The sequence below is a fragment of the Oratosquilla oratoria genome, chromosome 8 (genome assembly GCF_046742065.1).
Source record: "Oratosquilla oratoria isolate Oo_2021 chromosome 8, ASM4674206v1, whole genome shotgun sequence".
NCBI classification, from domain to species: Eukaryota; Metazoa; Arthropoda; class Malacostraca; order Stomatopoda; family Squillidae; genus Oratosquilla; species Oratosquilla oratoria.
In genome coordinates, this window is record NC_134784.1 from 76,366,357 (window position 1) to 76,386,261 (window position 19,905).

A 19,905-nucleotide genomic window follows, 5' to 3' on the forward strand; every position below is an offset into this window, starting at 1 on the left:
TTTTGTAATCACACGATTTCTTTTTATAATTACTTTATTTTTGGATAAGTGATATGATAACCTAAAGAATTAGATGAAACGTATATAATGAAGGCCGAGATCTCCTTGACGTACATCATACTAAATAAATTATAAATCTCCTTAAAGGCAATGGGAAAGTAAAACCAACTTCCCAATTTTTGTTAATATTAAAGACAAATGTTTATATTTTCATAGATGCATATATCCCGTTATCATATCAGAAATATGTTAAATTTCAGTGTTGTAAATATAAAAAAATATATATTATTGGAACTTGGTTTGTTTACGTTAGTTTCTAATTATGTGAAGGAACTTAGGAAGTGCTGTGCCAAAACAAAGGAAGTGTAGTGGCAGTAGGTTGGTAAACAAAAGGTGCTAGGCAAGTTAAAAAATACACATAATATTAATCTGTTTAGTCTGTTTTGTACATGAGTTCATAGGTGCGGTAATTATATGGTACATATGTGCTCTTTTGGTCCAGAGAGTAGCTATATTTATATTATAATTATGTGCTTTGTGTTGCAATGGTTGAATGGGCTAGGATGTTACCTGTGGTCTGTGGAGTATAATAATAGTAATAATAATTCAGTAGTCATATAAACTATATATAACATGCAAAACATAAAGGTACAGCACCTGCTTACTTTCAATAAACTTCATAAGTATCTACAAACAAATACACTAGGATAAATCATTTTAGGTAATTTTTGTTTTATTGCAGTCAAAGGTGGATTTATGGGTTCTATTTCAGTATCATGGAAACACATTTTTCATTTCTTTATTTTTGCATGGAAAAAAATTAATTCTTTATGGAATGGTTCAGTTAAGAGCTACTGGAACTGGATTAAAGTAAGTGTTGTGTCGGTAAATTTGTAGCTGTGGTCAGTAATTTTGCAGAGGCTAAAAACATAACTTTCCTTTGATCAAATTCCATGAAAATCACACATTTTAAAGAAAATAGTTCAAATAATGCAACCATATGCTATTTTTTTTATGGTATTTGTAGCTGTGGTCGGTCATTTTGCAGAGGCTAAAACATAACTTCTCTTTGATCAAATTTCATGAAAATCACACATTTTAAAGCAAATGATTCAAATAATTCAACTATATGCAATCTATTACACTAATAACACATTAGTAAGAAACTTAATAGTGAAATTTGATCCATATCAACAGTGATCAAAGATGGCGGGCTGAACGGAATTCTTAGCTGTGGTTGGTAATTTTGCAGAGGATAAAAATGTAACTTCTCTTTGATCAAATTACATGAAAATCACACATTTTAAAGAAAATAGTTCAAATAATGCAACCATTCGTAGCTGTGGTTGGTCATTTTGAAGAAGCTAAAAACATGATTTCTCTTTGGTCAGATTACATGAAAATCACACATTTTAAAGAAAATAGTTCAAATAATTCAACTATATGCAATCTGTTACACTAATAACACAATAGTAAGAAACTTAATAGAGTGTAGTTTGATCCATACCATCAGTGATCATAGATGGTGGGCTGGATGAATCGTAGCTGTGGTCGGTAATTTTTGCAGAGGATAAAAACATAACTTCTCTTTGATCAAATTACAGGAAAATCATGCATTTTAAAGAAAATAGGTCAAATAATGCAACCATGTGGTAATTTTATATATAAAATTGTGTATTTGAGCAACAACCGTCTTTGTTCAGGTTTGGTTGGTAATTACCGAGTCGGACAGTATTTGTAGCTGTGGTTGGTAATTTTGCAGAGGATAAAAATGTAACTTCTCTTTGATCAAATTACATCGAAATCACACACTTTAAAGAAAATAGGTCAAATAATGCAACCATATACTAATTTTTCATATAAAATTGTGCATTTGAGCAAAAACAGTCCTTGTTTGGGTTTGGTTGGTAATAAGTGAGACCCGAATTTTAAGGTTGAAGTAGCATAATGTGTCTAAAATAGTTTTTTCCTTTTACATTTAGTAAAGATTGACAAGGACTGACAAGTAATATATCTGGACCAACAAGTAATTCAAAATGACTGACAAGCAGCATATAGATTAACATAATGCTTGTTTTTGTGGTGGAAATTATTTTTGCTACATCATATATGAAAGTTATTATGACTCACTAAAGAAATAAATTTTTCTCTGCTCACAAATAATCCCGGTGTCGAACCACTGACAAGTGACCCACACTACTTAATAACAACACTGTGATAAGTGGTTATCTTATATGCTTCTAAATTTTTTGTGGTTCTCAACCAATAATTATATATTGCCTAAAGCATTTATATCTACAGATTATTATTTCCTAATTTGTCTAGATTTGGGCCAGAGATTTTTGCCAACAGCAGCTAGCATGTGCCTCTCACATTGAATGTGATTTGTGGTTATTTTATATGTTTTTAAATATTTTGTGGCCTTCTGCCAACAATTATGTATCACCCAAAGTATTTATTTACAGATTATTATGTCAAACGAAAACAAACATGGCATCTCGAAGCTCATGTCAAGCTCTAAGTTGTCCATGGTGTATCACATCTTGAATCTTGATATTGATGAGGCCAAATGCTTTAAAACTTAGATATGATAAAATATAGTACTTATAATTTATTTATGCCAACATTAACAAAAAGCAATATCATCAGAGTTGATGGTAGTTGTCAGTAGTTGACCCCCTAATGGGCCATACTAATTACCAACAACTACCATCAACTCTGATGATATTAATTTATTTAGTTAATATTGGCATAAATTAATTACTTGCACTATATTTTATCATATCTGTAAGTTTTAAAGCATTTGGCCTCATCAATATCAAGATTCAAGATGTGATACACTACCAATAACTCCAAGCTTGACATGAGCTTTCAGATACCATGTTTGTTTTTGTTTGACATGATAATCTGTAAATAGATACTTCAGGAGATGTATAATTATTGGTAGAGGGCTACAAAACATTTAAAAGCATAAAAATTAGCCATTTATCACACTCAAGAGGAGAGGCACATGCTAGCTGCTGTTGGCAAAAATCTCTGGCCCAGTGAGAATACAATGTGTAAATAAATACTTTAGACAATACATAGTTGTTGGAAGAGGACCACAAAATGCTTAAAAGCATACAAAATTGCCACTTATCACAGTGTTGTTACTGAGTGGTGCAGGTGATTTGGCACAGGGATTACTTGTCAGCAGAGAAAAACTTATTTCTTAAGTGAGTTGCAATAATTTTTATATATGATGTAGCAGAAATAGTTTTTTGCCATGAAAAAAGCATCATAATAATAATAATATAATAATAATAAATACTTTACTTAGTCAATTTGTAATGATACAAATTGAAACTCTATGTGGATCCAGATCATTCAAAGTTACAGTTACAACACACATACAGTACAACCCACAATAATAATAATGATAATAAAAAAAAAAGTCTGGTTTTGGTCATTTTGAGTTATTTGTCTGTCTAAATAGGGTGTTTGTCTGTGTTTGTTGGTCTTTGGTATGACTGCATTTACATATTGCAAAGATCTACACCAATATGATAAAGCTCTGTCTTTTTAGTGGCAGTGTACATGCATCAATTTGATTGTGAAAAATAGTAATTTCATAGTACTTAAAAGTGGCAGTCTGCCAGCAAAATATTATACTTAAACCACCCTTTGTGGACATTTCGCTCACGGACGTTTGGGCCGGCATTCTCATCCTTTCCCAGTGTCCATCCCCCCACCCTCCTCCTCCTCCTCCTCCTCCTCCTCCTCCTCCTCCTCCTCCTCCTCTTCCTTCCCCCCCCCTTTTTCTCTCCCCGTTCCCTCCTTTCCCCTTATTTAATCTCAAGCATTTGTATCTCAACTTGTACTTGAAAAAGCTGTAATAAGCGAAACGTCGTACAAATAAAGGCTCCGTCCTCATATGGTGTTTATCTAGTCAATTTCATAGTACTGTATCTTACTGAAATTGAACCTAATCAAATCCAGTCTGATTGACCATGTTAACTCAAAGAGACAGTGTTGATATTTTTTTTGGCTAATATCTGTCAATTTCATTTGGTTTAGAACAGGTATTCTTAAAGTAGTGCCACAATACCCCAAGGGGACATTGAACCTGGTTCTTGGGGGTATCCAAAAAGGCATCCTGGAAAATATCAAATTAATAGTTTTGTGTAAGAATTGTATTTTATTTATTTAAAAAGTCCCTAGAATTCGGCTGTTTGTTCATAGCCATCCTGTTTTTTCTTTTTTACAGTAAATCAAAAGTCAGTTGTCAGTTGGAGAGGGGGTATTAGGTTGACTTGGAGTTGAACTTTGGGTTATCGGGGCTGAAAAACTGTAAGAACCACTGGTTTAGAAGAACCTCACAGCCAAAGATGCTTAAAGAGTAACCTGTTTAATTTGGGTGATATGTTCTGGTTAATATGAAGCAACTTACAATTCTGTTCAGCAGAAAGGAAGACCATAAATGATGAGGTTAAGTTTGAAAAACCTACAAAATCATGCATTTGCAATAATATCTTGGGTGAAAAAATAAACACCCAGTGGAGAAATAAAGACTTAATAAAGGCGTTATAGCTTATCATGTGGTAGGTGTAGAACTTACTTGCATTGTGGTAATCTGGCCTAAGGATATAATTTGATCAAATCGGCAGTTGCAGACAAGTCTGTTAATCAAATACCATGTAAGGACAGAGCCTTTATTAGTATGACGTTTTTCTTGTTACAGCTTTATCAAGTATACTTAATAAAGCTATTATAAGTGAAACATAGTACTAATAAAGACTGTCTTCACATGGTATTTGTTTTAATATATTTGTTAATGAACCCCTGGCTTTGTAGATCTGGCCTTAAATCATCCATTATTATCAACTCTTCTTTTGCCCTGCTAGGCAGTACTAATGTCAATCTGGCTCTGCCAGGCTATCTGTGAAATCCATGTGATTGAGAGGATTAGTTAGGCTATGCTTACCTTTAATGATAGCTAAGAGGCATAGGATTCAGTGTTAAGTTGCTTCTCCATTGTTAGTCTCAATGTACTTGTCAAACTGAATTTCAAAATAATTCTCACTGTGGCTTATGACTAGTTCTTACAAAAGACTCTTCCAATGCATGAAAAAGTGTTTCCTCCTTGCCAATGTATGCCATCTTGTTAGTTTCAGGCTAAACACACCTGGTGTCCCAATTGGTGTTCTTGTGATGAAAGTGCCAACCAGCTATTGGTGTTTATAATTGCTTGCCTGATTGGAGTGTTGTATGTGCTATTCAGACCAATCACCATACTCTTTGCAGCCTTGTTGATAAGGTTGTTTGATATATATATTTTTTTATGTGTATTCACTACCTCCAGCCTATGTGGTGCTATACCTGTTATTAAAATTGCTTTTAAAACTGAAAAGTGTCTTTGAAAAGGCCTCTTGGTGTTGCATGTCTTAGAGAGGGAGCAATCTTGTCACATTCAATTTCATATCCACTATCCATAGCTGGCAACACAGAATTTCAAACAGCACCAAGCCTGGAAATATAGTATGCCGTGGTGGCAGCCAACCTTGGTCTCGCTACCAGGCATACAAAAAAATTTCTAGGTCACTTGGGATAATGAAGGCAAGGGACTTCCAATTTGTGGTATAAGTAGTGACGTCAGCATTATTGCATCCAAAATTATGGCAGCTATTGTATATATACATACAGTGCCCCTATTTACGTGATTAATCCGTTCGGTACGCCTCTGCATAAATAGAAATTCACGTAAATGGAAATGCTTTTTCCCTCTGATATGATGAAGCCTGTCACAAAACGGACATAAATAGGTATGATTATGATGTTCCTGCAACATTAATGCCAAAAAAACAATGTTAAAGACCACTTACAAGGTAAAAAATATAATGAAAAAGCAATCTTTTGTACCTACCGATGGTAAGACTTGCAGCTGGCATAGGTGGATGGGGGTGAGGAGGTGGTGGAGTGGTGGGGGCTTACTGACCCCCCTCTGAAGGAGGAGGTGCTCCTTCAGCTAGAGTGGCACCCTCATTAGGGCGCTGTCGTTTGGCACGAGGCTGGAAGAACTCTGTGATGGTTGCTCGCCGGTGCTGTGTGTGTATGATTTGGTGGTAGTGAGGCATAACCAGTTCATTGAACTGGCCTGCAACACAGCTCACTAGTGTCTGGTCCAGGTGTGTGACCTCCACGAAATCATAGAGCTTCCTCCACATTGCACAGGCCTCCTTCACCTCCTCTCTGGTGGGGCCCTGAACACGATCGTCATCTCCCTTCTTGCTGTTCCCAGGCCAGTTCGGCGACCTGCTCTTGATGCAGCTCGTTCAGCTCCTCAGTGGTCAGTTCATCCTCGTGCTCCCCTACTAACTCCTCAACATCCCTGTCCTCCATCTCCAGGCCCTGTTCCCTCCTTAGTGCAACAATGTCCAAGATGACTGATGGACCAGCAGGCTCAAAGCCTTCAATCCTCCTCCCTGTCAAATGATGGCCAAAGCTTCTTCCTCACTGCCTGTAGAGTCCTGATGGTAACCTGCTCCCAGCTCTTGCTAATCATTTTTACACTGTGCAAGATGTTGAAGTGAGACTTCCAAAATTCTCACAGAGTTAGGTCTGTGTCAGTGGTAGCATTGCAGCAGCGTTCAAACAGCATGCGTGTACAGCTTCTTGAAATAAGAAATGACCTGCTGGTCCATCGGTTGCAGAATGGAAGTGGTGTCTGGAGGCAGGAATTTAATTGTGGTGAAATCCAGGTCTTGGGGAAGATGTGCCTGCATGTCAAGGGGATGTGCTGGGCCATTAACCAGCAGCAGGAGGCACTTCAATGGCAGTCCAGTCCCCTGCAGAAACTTCTTGATATCTCGGCCGCATGCCCCCTCGAGCCACTCCTGGCACAGCTGTCGGGGTGGAACGCCACATCACTGGAAGTCTGCTCTTCAGGACGTTGCCCCTCTTGAATGCTCCTGGTGTCTCCGAATGATACACTACAAGTGGCGTGATCTTGCAGTTGCCACTCGCATTAGCACACAACATCACTGTAAGCCTGTCTTTCATAGGCTTATGCCCCAGCAAAGCTTTCTCCTCAGCAGTAATGTAGGTGCTGTTAGGCATCCTCTTCCAAAAGTGCCCTATTTCATCACAAATACCTGCTGTGGCAGGTAACCCTCACGACACACCAGCTCCTCAAACTCCTTGATGAACGCCTCAGCTGCATCCGTGTCCGCACTTGCTGCCTCAGCATGCCATGTCACTCTGTGGATGCCCGTATGTTGCCAAAACTTCTCAAACCACCCCCTACTGGCTGTAAAGGGCACTGAAGGTGGTGTAAGCTGGCCACTGGTACCAGCCTGCTGCCGCTGCAGGTCGGCATACACTTGGCAAGCCCTTGAATGGATCATTTCCTCACTCAAGCTGTCACTCTTATGCTGCTTCTCCTGTATCCACACAAGCAATAACCTTTCCACCTCATCCAACAATGCTGGCCTCTTATGTGTGCTCACATACCTTATACCCTTAGACACATTAGCTGACAGAATTTTATCTTTATTTAAAAGAATGGTTCTTATTGTTGACTCAGGCATACCAAACTCTCTCACCAGCTTACACATGCGTAAACCTTGAGCAGCTTTGGCAATCTCTTCCTGCTTTTTCTCAATCATGATGCTGGTTTTCTTACAAGCACCAGCTTTAGTAGGACTTCTCACCTGTTTTGGAGGCATTTTAAAGGCACAAACAGTACAATACCAAGGGGTAGGTGCTGAAAGAAGGACCAGTTGTGCACACAACAAAGATGGTGGGAGGAGACACAACACAGCGCATGAATGGTGATGTCAGCAAGATGGTGGTGCGGGATTTGATTTTCCGCGCAGTAATGGACACTAATGTGCCGGTGTAGATAGAAATTTTCTGTGTTAATAGCAACAAGATTTTCCCCATAATTTGACTGCATAAATAAAATTTTGTGTACATAAGGGCACGCATAGAGGTACCACTGTATATACACACAACACACAATCATCGAATTGACGGTGAAGATTGGAACTATGGGAAAAAATGCAATTTTCATGGATTTCAATGATGAGGGAGTGCCTGTGTTGTATTATTAGGGAAGGAGAAAGCTCATGGTGTAGTGGGAAGGTGAAGAAAAAGGAGAAGGGGAGGGATTATTGAAGACAATGGAAGAAAATAAGGAAGGGAACAAACGGGCCCTGGACATGTATGGGGTGGCTGAATAAAAAAAAATAATTATTTGTTTAAAGTAATTTTATCAAGCACAGACAGCGTGCATACACTTCGAAGACGAGAACAAGACTACCCATGTCAACCTTGCATTGGCTGGAAACAGGTACGAATTGCATTGCGATTACAAAAATGCTCACAAAAATATACAATAATAAATATATATATCAATAATTAAACAAAACTGGAAATATGTACATAAAAACACAAGAAATGTCACCATTACAGACATCAGAAGGAATGCAAACAAGAGATGTATAGACAACAGAGGTGAAGTCAAAGAAATCAATAAAGGCATAGAAATTAGAAATATAGATAAGAGCAGCACAATAGAAAGTGGAGATAATATATCCATGGATTTAATGAGGGAGATGACAACCTCCCCTGATTAGCAAGTCTAGAGGAAAAACTAACAAAAATGAACGAATTATGGGAGATTAGGTTCAGTCATCTTGCACTGATTACACAAAGAGTTGATAAATTGGAAGAACTAAAGGAGAACCAAAACCTAAATAAAAAAAAATAGAAGAATTAAAGAGACAGTTAAAAGAAATAAAGGATGATAATAAAGAATTAAAGAGGAATAATAAAGAGAATAAAGAGTCCATAGCAAAAGAGGTAAGTGGTTGGTAAAGGTTCAGGAGAATAGCAAAATTTAATTTAGAGAATGCAGGAATGAACTAACAGACAAAATACATAGTCTAATAAGCAGTTCATTGAAGGAGGGAAAAGTTCCAGAAGATTGGAAAAGAGCAAATATAGTACCAATATATAAAGGGAAAGACCTACTAACTATAGACCAGTCTCTCTTACAGATATGATAGCTAAAATTTGTGAAAGAACTATCAAAATTAGATGGGTAAGGCATTTGGAAAAAAAAAGTACCAAATCCAAGGCAATTTGGATTTAGACAAGGAAGATCATATGTCACAAACTTGATGTGTTACTATTGAAGACTAATAGATGTAATACAAGAAAGAGATGGATGGGCTGATTGTGCATTTCTAGACCTGAAAAATGCTTTTGATAAGGTGCCGCATAAATTGCTAATGAAATCAGAAACTTCAGGAGGAATACAGGGCAAACTGCTGAAGTGGGTGAAGACTTCTTGCATGAAAGAAAACTGAGAGTGGTGATAAGAGACAAACATTCTAATTGGGATGAAGTGATTAGTGGAGTTCCACAAGGAACAGTTTTGGCCCCAATAATGTTTGCTATATATATATTAATGATATGGATAAAGGAATTGAAAGTTATATGAGCTTCTTTGTGGGCGATGCAAACCTGTTGAAAAAAGTGAACACTGTAGAAGATTGTGAGTTGCTGTAGTGATCTCAATAAAGTTTGGGAATGGAGTAGGAAGTGGGAGATGAATTCAATATTAAGAAGTGTAGCATAATGGAATTTGGAAGAAGCAGAAAAAGAATAGTGTGATCATATAAATTGGGAGAGGAAGAAATTGAAAAATTGGAAATTGAGAAGGACCTAGGTGTCATTATTATGAATAATATGTCCCCTGAGAAACGTGTAAACAAATTTTTTGGAGAAACTTATAATTTGATAAGAACAATCAAAGTGGCATTTACATACCTGGATGAAGAAATGGTAAAGAAAATACTAGTCACTTTGATAAGACCAAGATTGAAGTATGCAGTGATGATGTGGTCACCAAGTACAAAAAAATGTATAACAAAACTTGAAAGAATACAAAAAGCAATTACAAAATTGGCACTAATGCTCTCAGCACTATCATATGAGGAGAGACTGACAAAACTTGAGCTACGGACATTAGAGCAAAGAAGAGAGAGAGGAGACTTGATAACTATAGAATCAGGAAATTATTGATAGAGGGGATCTAATAAAATGGGATAGTAGAGATACAAGAAAACATGGAAAGAAAACAAAAAAAGACAATTATAGAAGAGACCTGAAAAAGAACAGCTTTCCTCACAGGATAATAGATGTTTGGAACAAATTAGATGAAAATGTGGTGTGTGCAAAAAAGATACACAAATTTAAAAACAGTCTAGATAAAATGAGATATGAAGACAGGACACCATAAGCATAGCTCCCCTTCCCATAAAATATAACTAGGTAAACAACTAGCTAAATACACACAAGGGTGGAGGATGGCTGAGTCAAAGTATATAACTATTCCACATTCATCATAATTGTTCTCTGTACACCCATTTATACATATGTGATGGATGCATAGAAAATAATCATAAAAATGTAAATTAGATCAGTGAAATATTATATTAACAATGAATAAATTATTTTTAACTTTGGTGTTCTTTTGTTCACTGATGGTTTTTCCTCAGGTATGAGGCCATGACACGGGCAGGTATTGCAGTGGGATCTTCTGCAGACCGAGGAGGAAGGGGAGGGGCTTGTGGCCAAGGATCAAGCAGTCTACAGCAGGAACGGCCCCTGAATCCTGTGCAGGTGGAGCACCCTTCACATATGGGTGCTCTCCTCTTTGGACTCAATACACTACGATCCCAAGGTCTCCTCCTTGATGTAACTCTCATTGCTGGGGGTCAAGCTTTCAAGGTGTGTTAAGGTCATTTTGACACTTTGATGCCTAATATTCACAGATTTTAATGCATATCATTCACGGGATATTAAAGTAGTATGGTGGCATGAGCTCATATAGATGCATATCATCACTAGGAGTGCATGTAAGAAGAAGGACAAAATAATTAGATCCCAGGTCATATTTGGATTGTCAACATCCACCTTTAACATCCTTGAACCTCTGACTCCATCTCTTGGACATGATACTGTTCCCAAACAAGCAGTGGTTATCTTCAACAAAATAATGTATGGTTTGTTAATTCTGTTGGCAGTATGGCTAATCACTCTCATTTTTCTCCCAGTTAAGAAATCCTTCACCCAATCCAACAGTTTGCCTTGAATTCCCCCTATTTTTTCAATTTTACTTATTAATTTTTTGTGTGGTACCTTATCAAATGCTTTGTGCAAGTCCAAGAAGGCGCAGTCTGCCCATCCATCTCTTTCTTGTATTATCTCAATTAGTCTTGAGTAATAACAGATTAGATTTGTGGTGCACAATCTTCCACTTCTAAAACTGAATTGTTTGGGATTTATTATTTTGTTTTCTTCCAAGTGTTTGGTGCATCTGCTCCTAATAATCTTTTCGCATATTTTTGTTACTGTACTTGTGAGGGACACCGGTCTAAAATTTGTAGGATCTTCTCTATTTCCTCCTTTATGTATTGGTACTATGTTTGCATCTTTCCAATCTTGCAGCACCTTTCCCACTTTTAGTGAGAAGTCAATTATCTTGTGTAGTTTATCTGACAGTTCATCTATACACTCTTTCAGTATCCAATTTGCAATTCCATGTGGTCCGTGAGACTTTCTGACATCTAGGCTTTTTATTTGGTCTCTTGTTTCACTTTGTGTTATTTTTATTTCCTTCATCATGGGTGAACTTTTTAGTTGTCCATCCTCCCTGGGTTGTAAGCTCTCAATTGTAAAAACAGACCTGAAATGCCTGATCATAACTTCTGCCACCTCTGTGTCATCTATGTATTCTTTGTCTCCTTCGCACAATTTTACTATGTCATTTTCATCCTTTAGTTTGTCATTTATATATCTGTAAAAGAGTTTTGGTTGATCCTTACATTTGTCTATGATGTCCCTTTCATATTCTCTTTTTTCTATCCTGTGTATGTTTACATATTCGTTTCTAAATTTTTTATATGTTTGCCATTTAGATGTTTTCTTGTCTTTTTTCCATTTTTCCAGGCTTTATCTCTCCTGGCTTTAGCCTCACTACATCTTTTGTTGAACCAGCATTTTATATAAATCTCTTTTTGCATTTAGGTCTGCTCAATATCTGATTTGTTAAGTCACTGAGAATTTGAAGTATATTTGAGCATGTACAGTATATATGTATTTGAAGTCATTAGTTGCGGTATTTAGATATTTGTGATGTATGTTGTTTTCTTTGTGTTTGTATGGTAGTTATTTCTAATCTATTGTCTGTGAGTGACTGTTTAGTTTATTTTGTTTTGTTGGAGAATGGAATGATTTTGTGTACAGTATGTGTTGCAATTCCACCTTTATGATGTGTGATTTGTTTTGTCTGATTGTAGTGTAGTCTCTTAAGGCTGGTAGTGTGGTCTGTGGTGAATTTTGTTTCTTGTATTATTGCAATATGTATGGACTGTTTGTGTATTTACCTAGTTGTATTATATGGGAAGAGAGCTATGCTTGTGGTGACCCGTCTTTGTATTTCTCAGCATCAAGTTTTTTCTTAAAATCTTGAATAGAGTTTGCACACACTGTTTTGTTGTCTAATTTGTTCCAAGTATCTATCACTCTGTGTGGGAAGCTGTTCCTTTTCAAATCTCTTCTGTAACTATCCTTTTTTTGTTTCTTTTTGTGTCCTCTTGTTTTAGCATTATCCCGTATTAACAAGTCATTCTTATCTAAGACTTCCATTCCTTTCATTATTCTATAGATAGTCAGCAAGTCCCCTCTTTCCCAGCTTTGTTCCAAAGTTGGTAATTCTAGTTTGGACAGTCTTTGCTCATATGTCAATTTGGAAAGAGTTGGTACTAGTTTCGTTGTTGCTCTTTGTATTCTTTTTAATTTTCTTATATTCTTTTTTGGTACTGGGTGTCCATAGTGTTGCTGCATACTCAAGTTTTGGTCTTATGCGGGACACCACTTATCACTTCTCACTCAGTGCATTTGTTTGTGATCCCATTTATGTTTATTTGTAGAATTTTAGGTTTGTGTTCAGTGTTTTGGATAAGAATGGAATGGTGTGGCAGTGGACAGGTATGACCCGTCATCAATAAGGAGCTAAGATGGGAGGAGCAATGAATGTTTTGGATGGATTGGATATGGGTGTTTGGTTTGACTTGGTCACACCCCTTTTGTCAGGGAGTTATGTCCAGGCTGCAGATCGATTTTGTCCCATCTTACCATCCATATAACAAGGGCTTTTCCTCCTTTACCAGAGAGATAGCCAAAGTCAAAAAGCATATACCCACTCCCATCCACTTCATCCCCACCCATTCCACTCCCATCCACCACCCTTTCCTTCCTCTCATCTTAGCTCCTCATCCCTGTATCCCGCCCACTGTCCTGGGTCACAAGCAATGCAGCAAGACCCAGCACATCTACAGCAAGGCCGCTTCACTTAATCGGTGACCCCCCCCCCCCCTCTCCATCCCCTCTTGCAGAAAAATAGAAAATGGGGAGAAATCCCTTCTGGCTGCATCAAAACATCATTCTTACATAACCACTCCCAAACCCCCCCCATCCCCGCCCCCCTCCCTTCCTTGCATCACAGTATCATCTATACACAACTGTTCTCCTCTCACCCCTATCTCCTATCTTCTGCCTTGCTCAACAGACATTTCTCTTGCTGAACACCCCCCTTCACCCCATTCATCCTTGGTCACCCCATCATATTCACTCCAGCCACCTCTGCCTTCCACAACTCTTTTACTAATCTTTCTTTACTAATTTTTTCCATGTATCCAAACCATCCCAATACTCTTTCATCAGACCTATCTGCTATCTCCTTTTCCACCCCTGCTCTCCTTACCACCTCACTCTATCCAACTTTATAACCCCTACCATACTTCTCAGACATTTCATCTCAAACATATTTAAATTTTTCCTCTCCACCTCTCATAAATTCCATGTCTCTGCCCCATACAATGCTGTCGGCACAATCACCCCATCAAATAATCTCCTCTTTGCATCCATTCCCAAATGCCTATTTCTCATTACACTTTTTAATTCCCCAAGGTACTTACTTGCTTCTCTCAATCTACAATTTGCCTCCACCTCTACTCCTCCCTTTCCTGCCACATGCGACCCCAAGTACCTAAAGCTTTCCCCTTCTTCCAGCCTCTCTCCTTTAAGACTTACTTCCAAAGATCCAGTTTGTAGTGTATTTTTTTTATTTATTTATTTATTTTTTGTGTTTGTAAATGTGATGCATTCTTAATGGACCCAAGAATAGTAGTGGAAAGGTGTGGGTGTATATACAATGAATCTTGAGCACTGGGCATTTGGAAGGGTCTGGATTTGTTTCAGTGTAGCTGGGTTGCGGAAAAGAGAACTGCATTCTTTAACAAAAAATATTGAGCAAATTTAGGATGAAAGGAAGCTGGAGTGTTCTGAAAGAATGTGTAAACAGTGGGCCTATTCTGGAGATCAGGTGCTGCATGCCTCCAGATGGAGGTAGGTGTTTTTGAGTTACCAAGAATGGTGGACTAGTTAGTGGATGATTCCTCCTTAGGGATGCAGTTTCTCTGGGGTCTTTCCTCCCTCCTTTCATCACCTCATTGTTACCATTTGAAGGCACAGTCCCTCATCACCATTCATACACTTTGCAAGCAAATGCATGATTTATCTGGTGTACAGAACAATTTACTTTATCCATATCTTTCTTTTGGTACAGGCACATCGTGTAGTTCTTGCATCATGTAGTGATTACTTCCGAGCCATGTTCACGGATGCCATGCGTGAGCGAGGCCAAAGTGAAATTCGTTTAAAAGGAGTCAGTGCAGTAGGACTACAAGGACTACTAGAGTATGCATATACATCTCGTCTTGCCCTCAACCTAGCAAATATTCAGGATGTTCTAGCAGCAGCAGCACATGCTCAGGTCCTTACAGTTGTTGAGGCATGCTCCAATTATCTCCAGGTAGGTGTGCTAAAGCATTAGGTATTAACCCATATTTTGAATTTGTTCATGTATAGGCTCAGCTTAGATTTAATTAATTTAGCTGATACAAGGAGTTAAGGTGAGAGGAAGGAAGTATGTTATATGGGAATGGAGTGGGTGGGAGTGGATGTGTGCCTTTTGACTTGCTACCTCCTTTATAAGGTGAAAAAAAGCCATTGGTGTATACATACATATACCAAAGGCTTTTTCCCCCTACATGGGAGGGTAGCCAAAAAGAAAAATGCATAGAAACCACTCCCACCCATTCCATTTTCTATATATTCCACTCCCCTCCACCCTCCTCCCTCCCTCCCATCTTGGCACCTCCTGGATGACGGGTAATCCCTGCATCCTGTCCACTGCCCTGGGTCAGAAGCAGTGTTGCAAGACAAAGCACATCCACATCAAGGCCACTTCATAAATTCGGCGAACCCCTCTGCAGGGGGTCGCTGAATTTATGATATATATAGATAGACAAATTTATGATATATATAGATAGACAAATTTTCCAATGACTGTCAGTGAGTTGCATGTGGTGGTTTTGTGTGACATGTAAATACATTCCAGTTAGTTGCAAGCTTGGAATATGGGAAGGCAGTATGACTGGATGGACTGTGTGGAGGGGAGTGAGAATGTGGCTAGTAAGGGCATGTCATGTAATAAGACTGCAAGAAAACATGCATAGTAGCACTTTATAAGAATAAAAGTTGTAGGTGCACTTGTAAGAACTTAGTAGGTATTAACATTTTGAGCATTCCAAGTAAGGTATTGAGCAGAATGATAACAAAAAGAATAGAGAGTTTAATAGAGAAAATAATAGGAGAGGAACAATGTAAAGGAAGGGTTCATGTAGAACTGATTTTCAGTGAGAAAACTGAGAAAGGTAAGGTATTGTGCCTATTTTATGGATCCAGAGAAGGTGATAAAATAGATAAGAAAGTAATATAAGTAGGATAGATAGGAAAGTAACATGGGAGCCCATGAGGCTGTACAAGATAGGGGGAAATTTTGTAGAGGCATTGAGGGGCTTTTATGATGGGCATGAAGCTTGTGTGAATGTTCCAGGTGAATCTTGTGAGGTTGGAGAAGATGTGCGATAATGAATGGTAGCCTAGTGTATGCAAATGATATGATTCTGCTGGCATAGATAAGAGCTTAAATAATATGGTGAGTGAATTTGGTTCCAGTTGTTACTCGGTTGAGGAGGTAGTTAGGCACAAATACCTTTGTCAGAACTTGGGGATTTAAGACCATATTTCCTCACTGTCATCATGTGTTGACTTCCTTGCAGGATTCAAACCATCATCCACTTAGCTTCTAAGATCCAGATGCTGAAAGGTAGAATTATGGTGAAATTAGGTTAGAATACAAACACGTGTATATATCACTTTTCTGGACCTATCAATATGTCTTAATGTAGCTGAAACCAGGTTCAGATTTTTTTTCTTAATGTAATATTTACAGTATATTTTAATTTTATTCTATAGTTCTATTTTTACTTCACCCTGTTACTGTTTTTATTTTGATGTTCAGATTTCCATACATATACAAGGGAGGTTGCCAAAAAACAATGGCATAAAAAACACTCCCATCCATTCCATCCCCAACATACTCCACTCCCATCCATCCCCTTCCCTCTCTTATCTTTGCCTCCTGGATGATGGGTCATCTCTACATGTTGTCCACTGTCCTGAGTCAGAAGTAGTGTTGCAAGACACAGTACATCCACAGCAAGGGCACTTCATTAAATTGGCACAAAAAAAAAAAAAAAAAAAAAATATATAAACACCTGTATGTCCCTTCATGTAGAAAAGGAGAAGATGGGGAAAAATCCCTTTGGGCTGTGTCAATTTATTTCTCACATGCATCACAGCATCATCCATACACAATCATTCTCCATTCACCCCTATCTTCTGTCCTCTCCCATCCTTCCTCAACAGACATTCCCCTCTTACAAAGGATTACAAAGGCGGAGCATGCCGACAGGAGACCTTGTGATCCATATCTAGGTCGGCTGCGAAAAAAAAAATCATATTAATAATAAAACAATGCCCCTTTTACCCCATCCATCCATCTCATCTTAGGTCACCCCCTCATGTTCACTCCTTCCACTTCTGCCTTCCACACCCCTTTTACTAGTCTTTCTTCACTCCTCAGATTTTCAAATTTGATTAAATATGATTTTTTAGTATTCTCAATTAATTGAAAAAAATCTTGCCTTTTACAGACACAGCTAGATCTTGACAACTGTGTAGATGTGGCTACATTAGCTGAGACGTACTGCCTGCATGGTCTTCGACGGGGAGCTTATGCATTTATGAGTGGTCACCTGCAGCAGTTTAGTCGTACATCAGACTTCCAGAGGCTCTCATGTGCACAACTAACACAGCTTTTAGCATCTGACTACCCAGTGGACTGCAGTGAAGCAGAGGTGCTTTTGGCAGTCGTCGCATGGCTCCAGCACAATCCTGCACAGCGTGGTGTTCATGCACTTGCACTCCTACGTCACGTCAACTTATCCGAGGTCCCATATCATGTTGTGCACCGTTTAGCAAGGCTACCTCATGTAGGAACTTTAATTTCTGAATGTGTAGCATCACAATGGGGGTTAAATCCTCAACAGCTTCCAGCACTGGAAGCTGCAGGAGGATGCTCACCCCCACCAGGTCTTGTCAACTCACGAGGCCTAGAGCTAGGTGTGGTCAAAGTGGGTGGCTTTAGTATCTCTGGAGTGACTAATGAAATAACATACTTGCTAGGATCAACAGGTAGGTGGCGGCACCTAACAACAATCCCGCATGTTGAACAATGTAACTATGGCACAGCAGTTCTGAACAATGAACTCTACGTAGTAGGTGGATGTTTTAATCAAGCCTTACAAGAAAACATCCATCCGTTTGGATTTCGATATAACCCACAACACAATAAATGGTCCACCATGGCTCCAATGGCACGAGAGCGCTGTCGATTTTCTCTAACAGTTGTAGGAGGTCGTCTTTATGCTGTCGGTGGTGCGAGTGAATCGACAGACGAAGGTGGTGGTCAAGGTGGAGGGGGTATAGGACCCCCTCTTGAAGATGAAAGCCCCTGTGAAGCTTATGACCCTGAGACAGACACATGGACACCAATTCCAGCGCTTCCAAGGGCACGGACGCAACATGCTTCAGCAGCATTAGGTCGTTTTTTGTATGTGACTGGTGGTTTAGAAGGTGATCATGTATTGGATTCATGTCATGCCCTTGATACGGCAACTGGTGTCTGGACTGCCTGTGCTCACATGCCTACTCCACGTGCAGATCACTGTCTCGTTACATATGGTGGGCGTGTTTATGCCTGTGGTGGCTGGTATGAGGATGAAGCATCCAATTCACGAGTGCTTGTGGATATTATAGATGTGTACGATCCTGAAATAGATGATTGGACTGCTGTGACAAGTGTGCCAACACCCCGCTACCATGCAGGGATTGTGGTCATGGGTGCTCGGCTATATGTGGTGGGTGGTTTCCATTCAGATGCGACATTTGATCGTGCAACAGGTGTTATTGAGTGTTTTGATGTTGAAACAGAAACATGGACAAGTGAAGTATCGTATCCACATGATATTTGGGAACATGTCTGTGTTCCTCTGTATGTGCCACGCATGCGGGAAGACATGGATGTACTACCCATTGCCAAGTGATGTAAAATACTGCTGAAGTATTCTTTGCAATATCAAGCAGGAAATTACTGTATACAGTATCCTGTGCATAATTGAATATGTGTAATTTTGGGTAGTACTGTGTACTACATTAATGATCATTGCACATTAGAGCTTTGTTCACTGTCCTACTTTTAAGATTTACTACATTCTTCTTGTAGCTTTGTGTATAACTTGTTGATATTGATCATTTTTGTCCAAAAATTCTTTTGAACTTATCCGAAGTTTGTTTCAATTGTCTAGAATGACATCAAGATTGTATATTGTAGATAGATGTATAATGTATCCTACAGGGTACACTGTTGTTGCTATTTTTTCCTATGAACTATAGTATGTTTTGTATTACTGAGCTTCCTCACTACTGTGGCATTTTTTTAAGGTTGACACCACATGATTGTATTCAGTCAAGGCAGCCTTCATACTAAAATTGATAAAACTGTCTTGTACCTATTACAGTTTTGATTTTTGTTCCTCCAAGGTGTTTGATTTGTTTTCCTTGGCATTTCTATGGCTTTTACTACAGCAGGTGGAAGTGGAGTAAGGTTGTGGAAGATGGTAAGTTGATACAGCCTGAAGGGAGTTCACCTCGTCTTCTGTATTTACTTATGAGGGGACAAGGAGGGAAAGTCTGTGTGAATGAAATAGTTGGGGCAAATGAGCTTCAGCTGTTGGGCCCTTGTGCTTTGTTTTGGACTCAGGCAGTGGGTGGGGGTCAGGGATGGCGCTTCATCTACAAGGAGCTGAGATGATGATGATTTTTATTTTTATTTATTTTATTTATTTATTTACTTTATTTTTTCTAAGGAAACATGGGTGTGGGATGGGGGAGGGTGGCTAGTTCCCATGTGAGAAGAAGCCTTTTGGTATATAGATATTTTATTTCACCTACCCTACCACTGCAACTCTAGTTTTGTGCTCATTTTAGTTGCTTTGATTTACTTATTTCCACTAATATCTATCTCCCCTGTAAGGGAAAGAAACCTGATGATATATTGATGTTTTAGATTTATTTGGTTCTATTTTATTAGGTAGTTATTATTTTCCACAGTATACTGGACCGATTATACATACATATACAAGCTACCTGAAGGTCCCATGCCTTCTGGAAGAGACCAGGGCCAATGGATTGGTTGACTGATCCTCAAATGCCTATTTTCCACAAAACTTTTCATCCTCCCCCTGACATTTACTTCTTTCCTTACTCTGTAATTAATCCCCACCCCAGCTCCTCCATTCCCTACTACATTGACCCCAAATACTTTAA

General features: G+C 38.7%; 1 protein-coding gene across 6 annotated transcripts; it reads left to right on the forward strand.

Annotated features, from left to right (window-relative positions):
• Positions 1 to 290: 290 nt before the first annotated feature.
• On the forward strand, positions 291 to 19,113 carry LOC143027840 (kelch-like protein 26). Of its 6 annotated transcripts, none has more exons than XM_076189478.1 (4): positions 291 to 400; positions 10,545 to 10,776; positions 14,678 to 14,923; positions 17,172 to 19,113. In XM_076189478.1, exons 2-4 carry the CDS (start codon positions 10,555 to 10,557, stop codon positions 18,621 to 18,623), a joined length of 1,920 nt encoding a protein of 639 aa, XP_076045593.1. In that variant the 5' UTR covers positions 291 to 400; positions 10,545 to 10,554; the 3' UTR covers positions 18,624 to 19,113. The 6 variants fall into 6 exon arrangements, with proteins under 6 accessions (XP_076045593.1, XP_076045594.1, XP_076045595.1 ...); XM_076189479.1 differs by having other exon boundaries at positions 303 to 378; XM_076189480.1 differs by having other exon boundaries at positions 305 to 393.
• Positions 19,114 to 19,905: the final 792 nt, after the last annotated feature.

Bases quoted from the DNA above. Each gene is read 5' to 3' on its own strand.
- LOC143027840 (XM_076189478.1), top strand. From the start codon at position 10,555: ATGACACGGGCAGGTATTGCAGTGGGATCTTCTGCAGACCGAGGAGGA. The intron at 10,777-14,677 runs GTGTGTTAAGGT...CTTTTGGTACAG, and splicing joins CTGGGGGTCAAGCTTTCAAG to GCACATCGTGTAGTTCTTGC. The intron at 14,924-17,171 runs GTAGGTGTGCTA...TGCCTTTTACAG, and splicing joins CATGCTCCAATTATCTCCAG to ACACAGCTAGATCTTGACAA.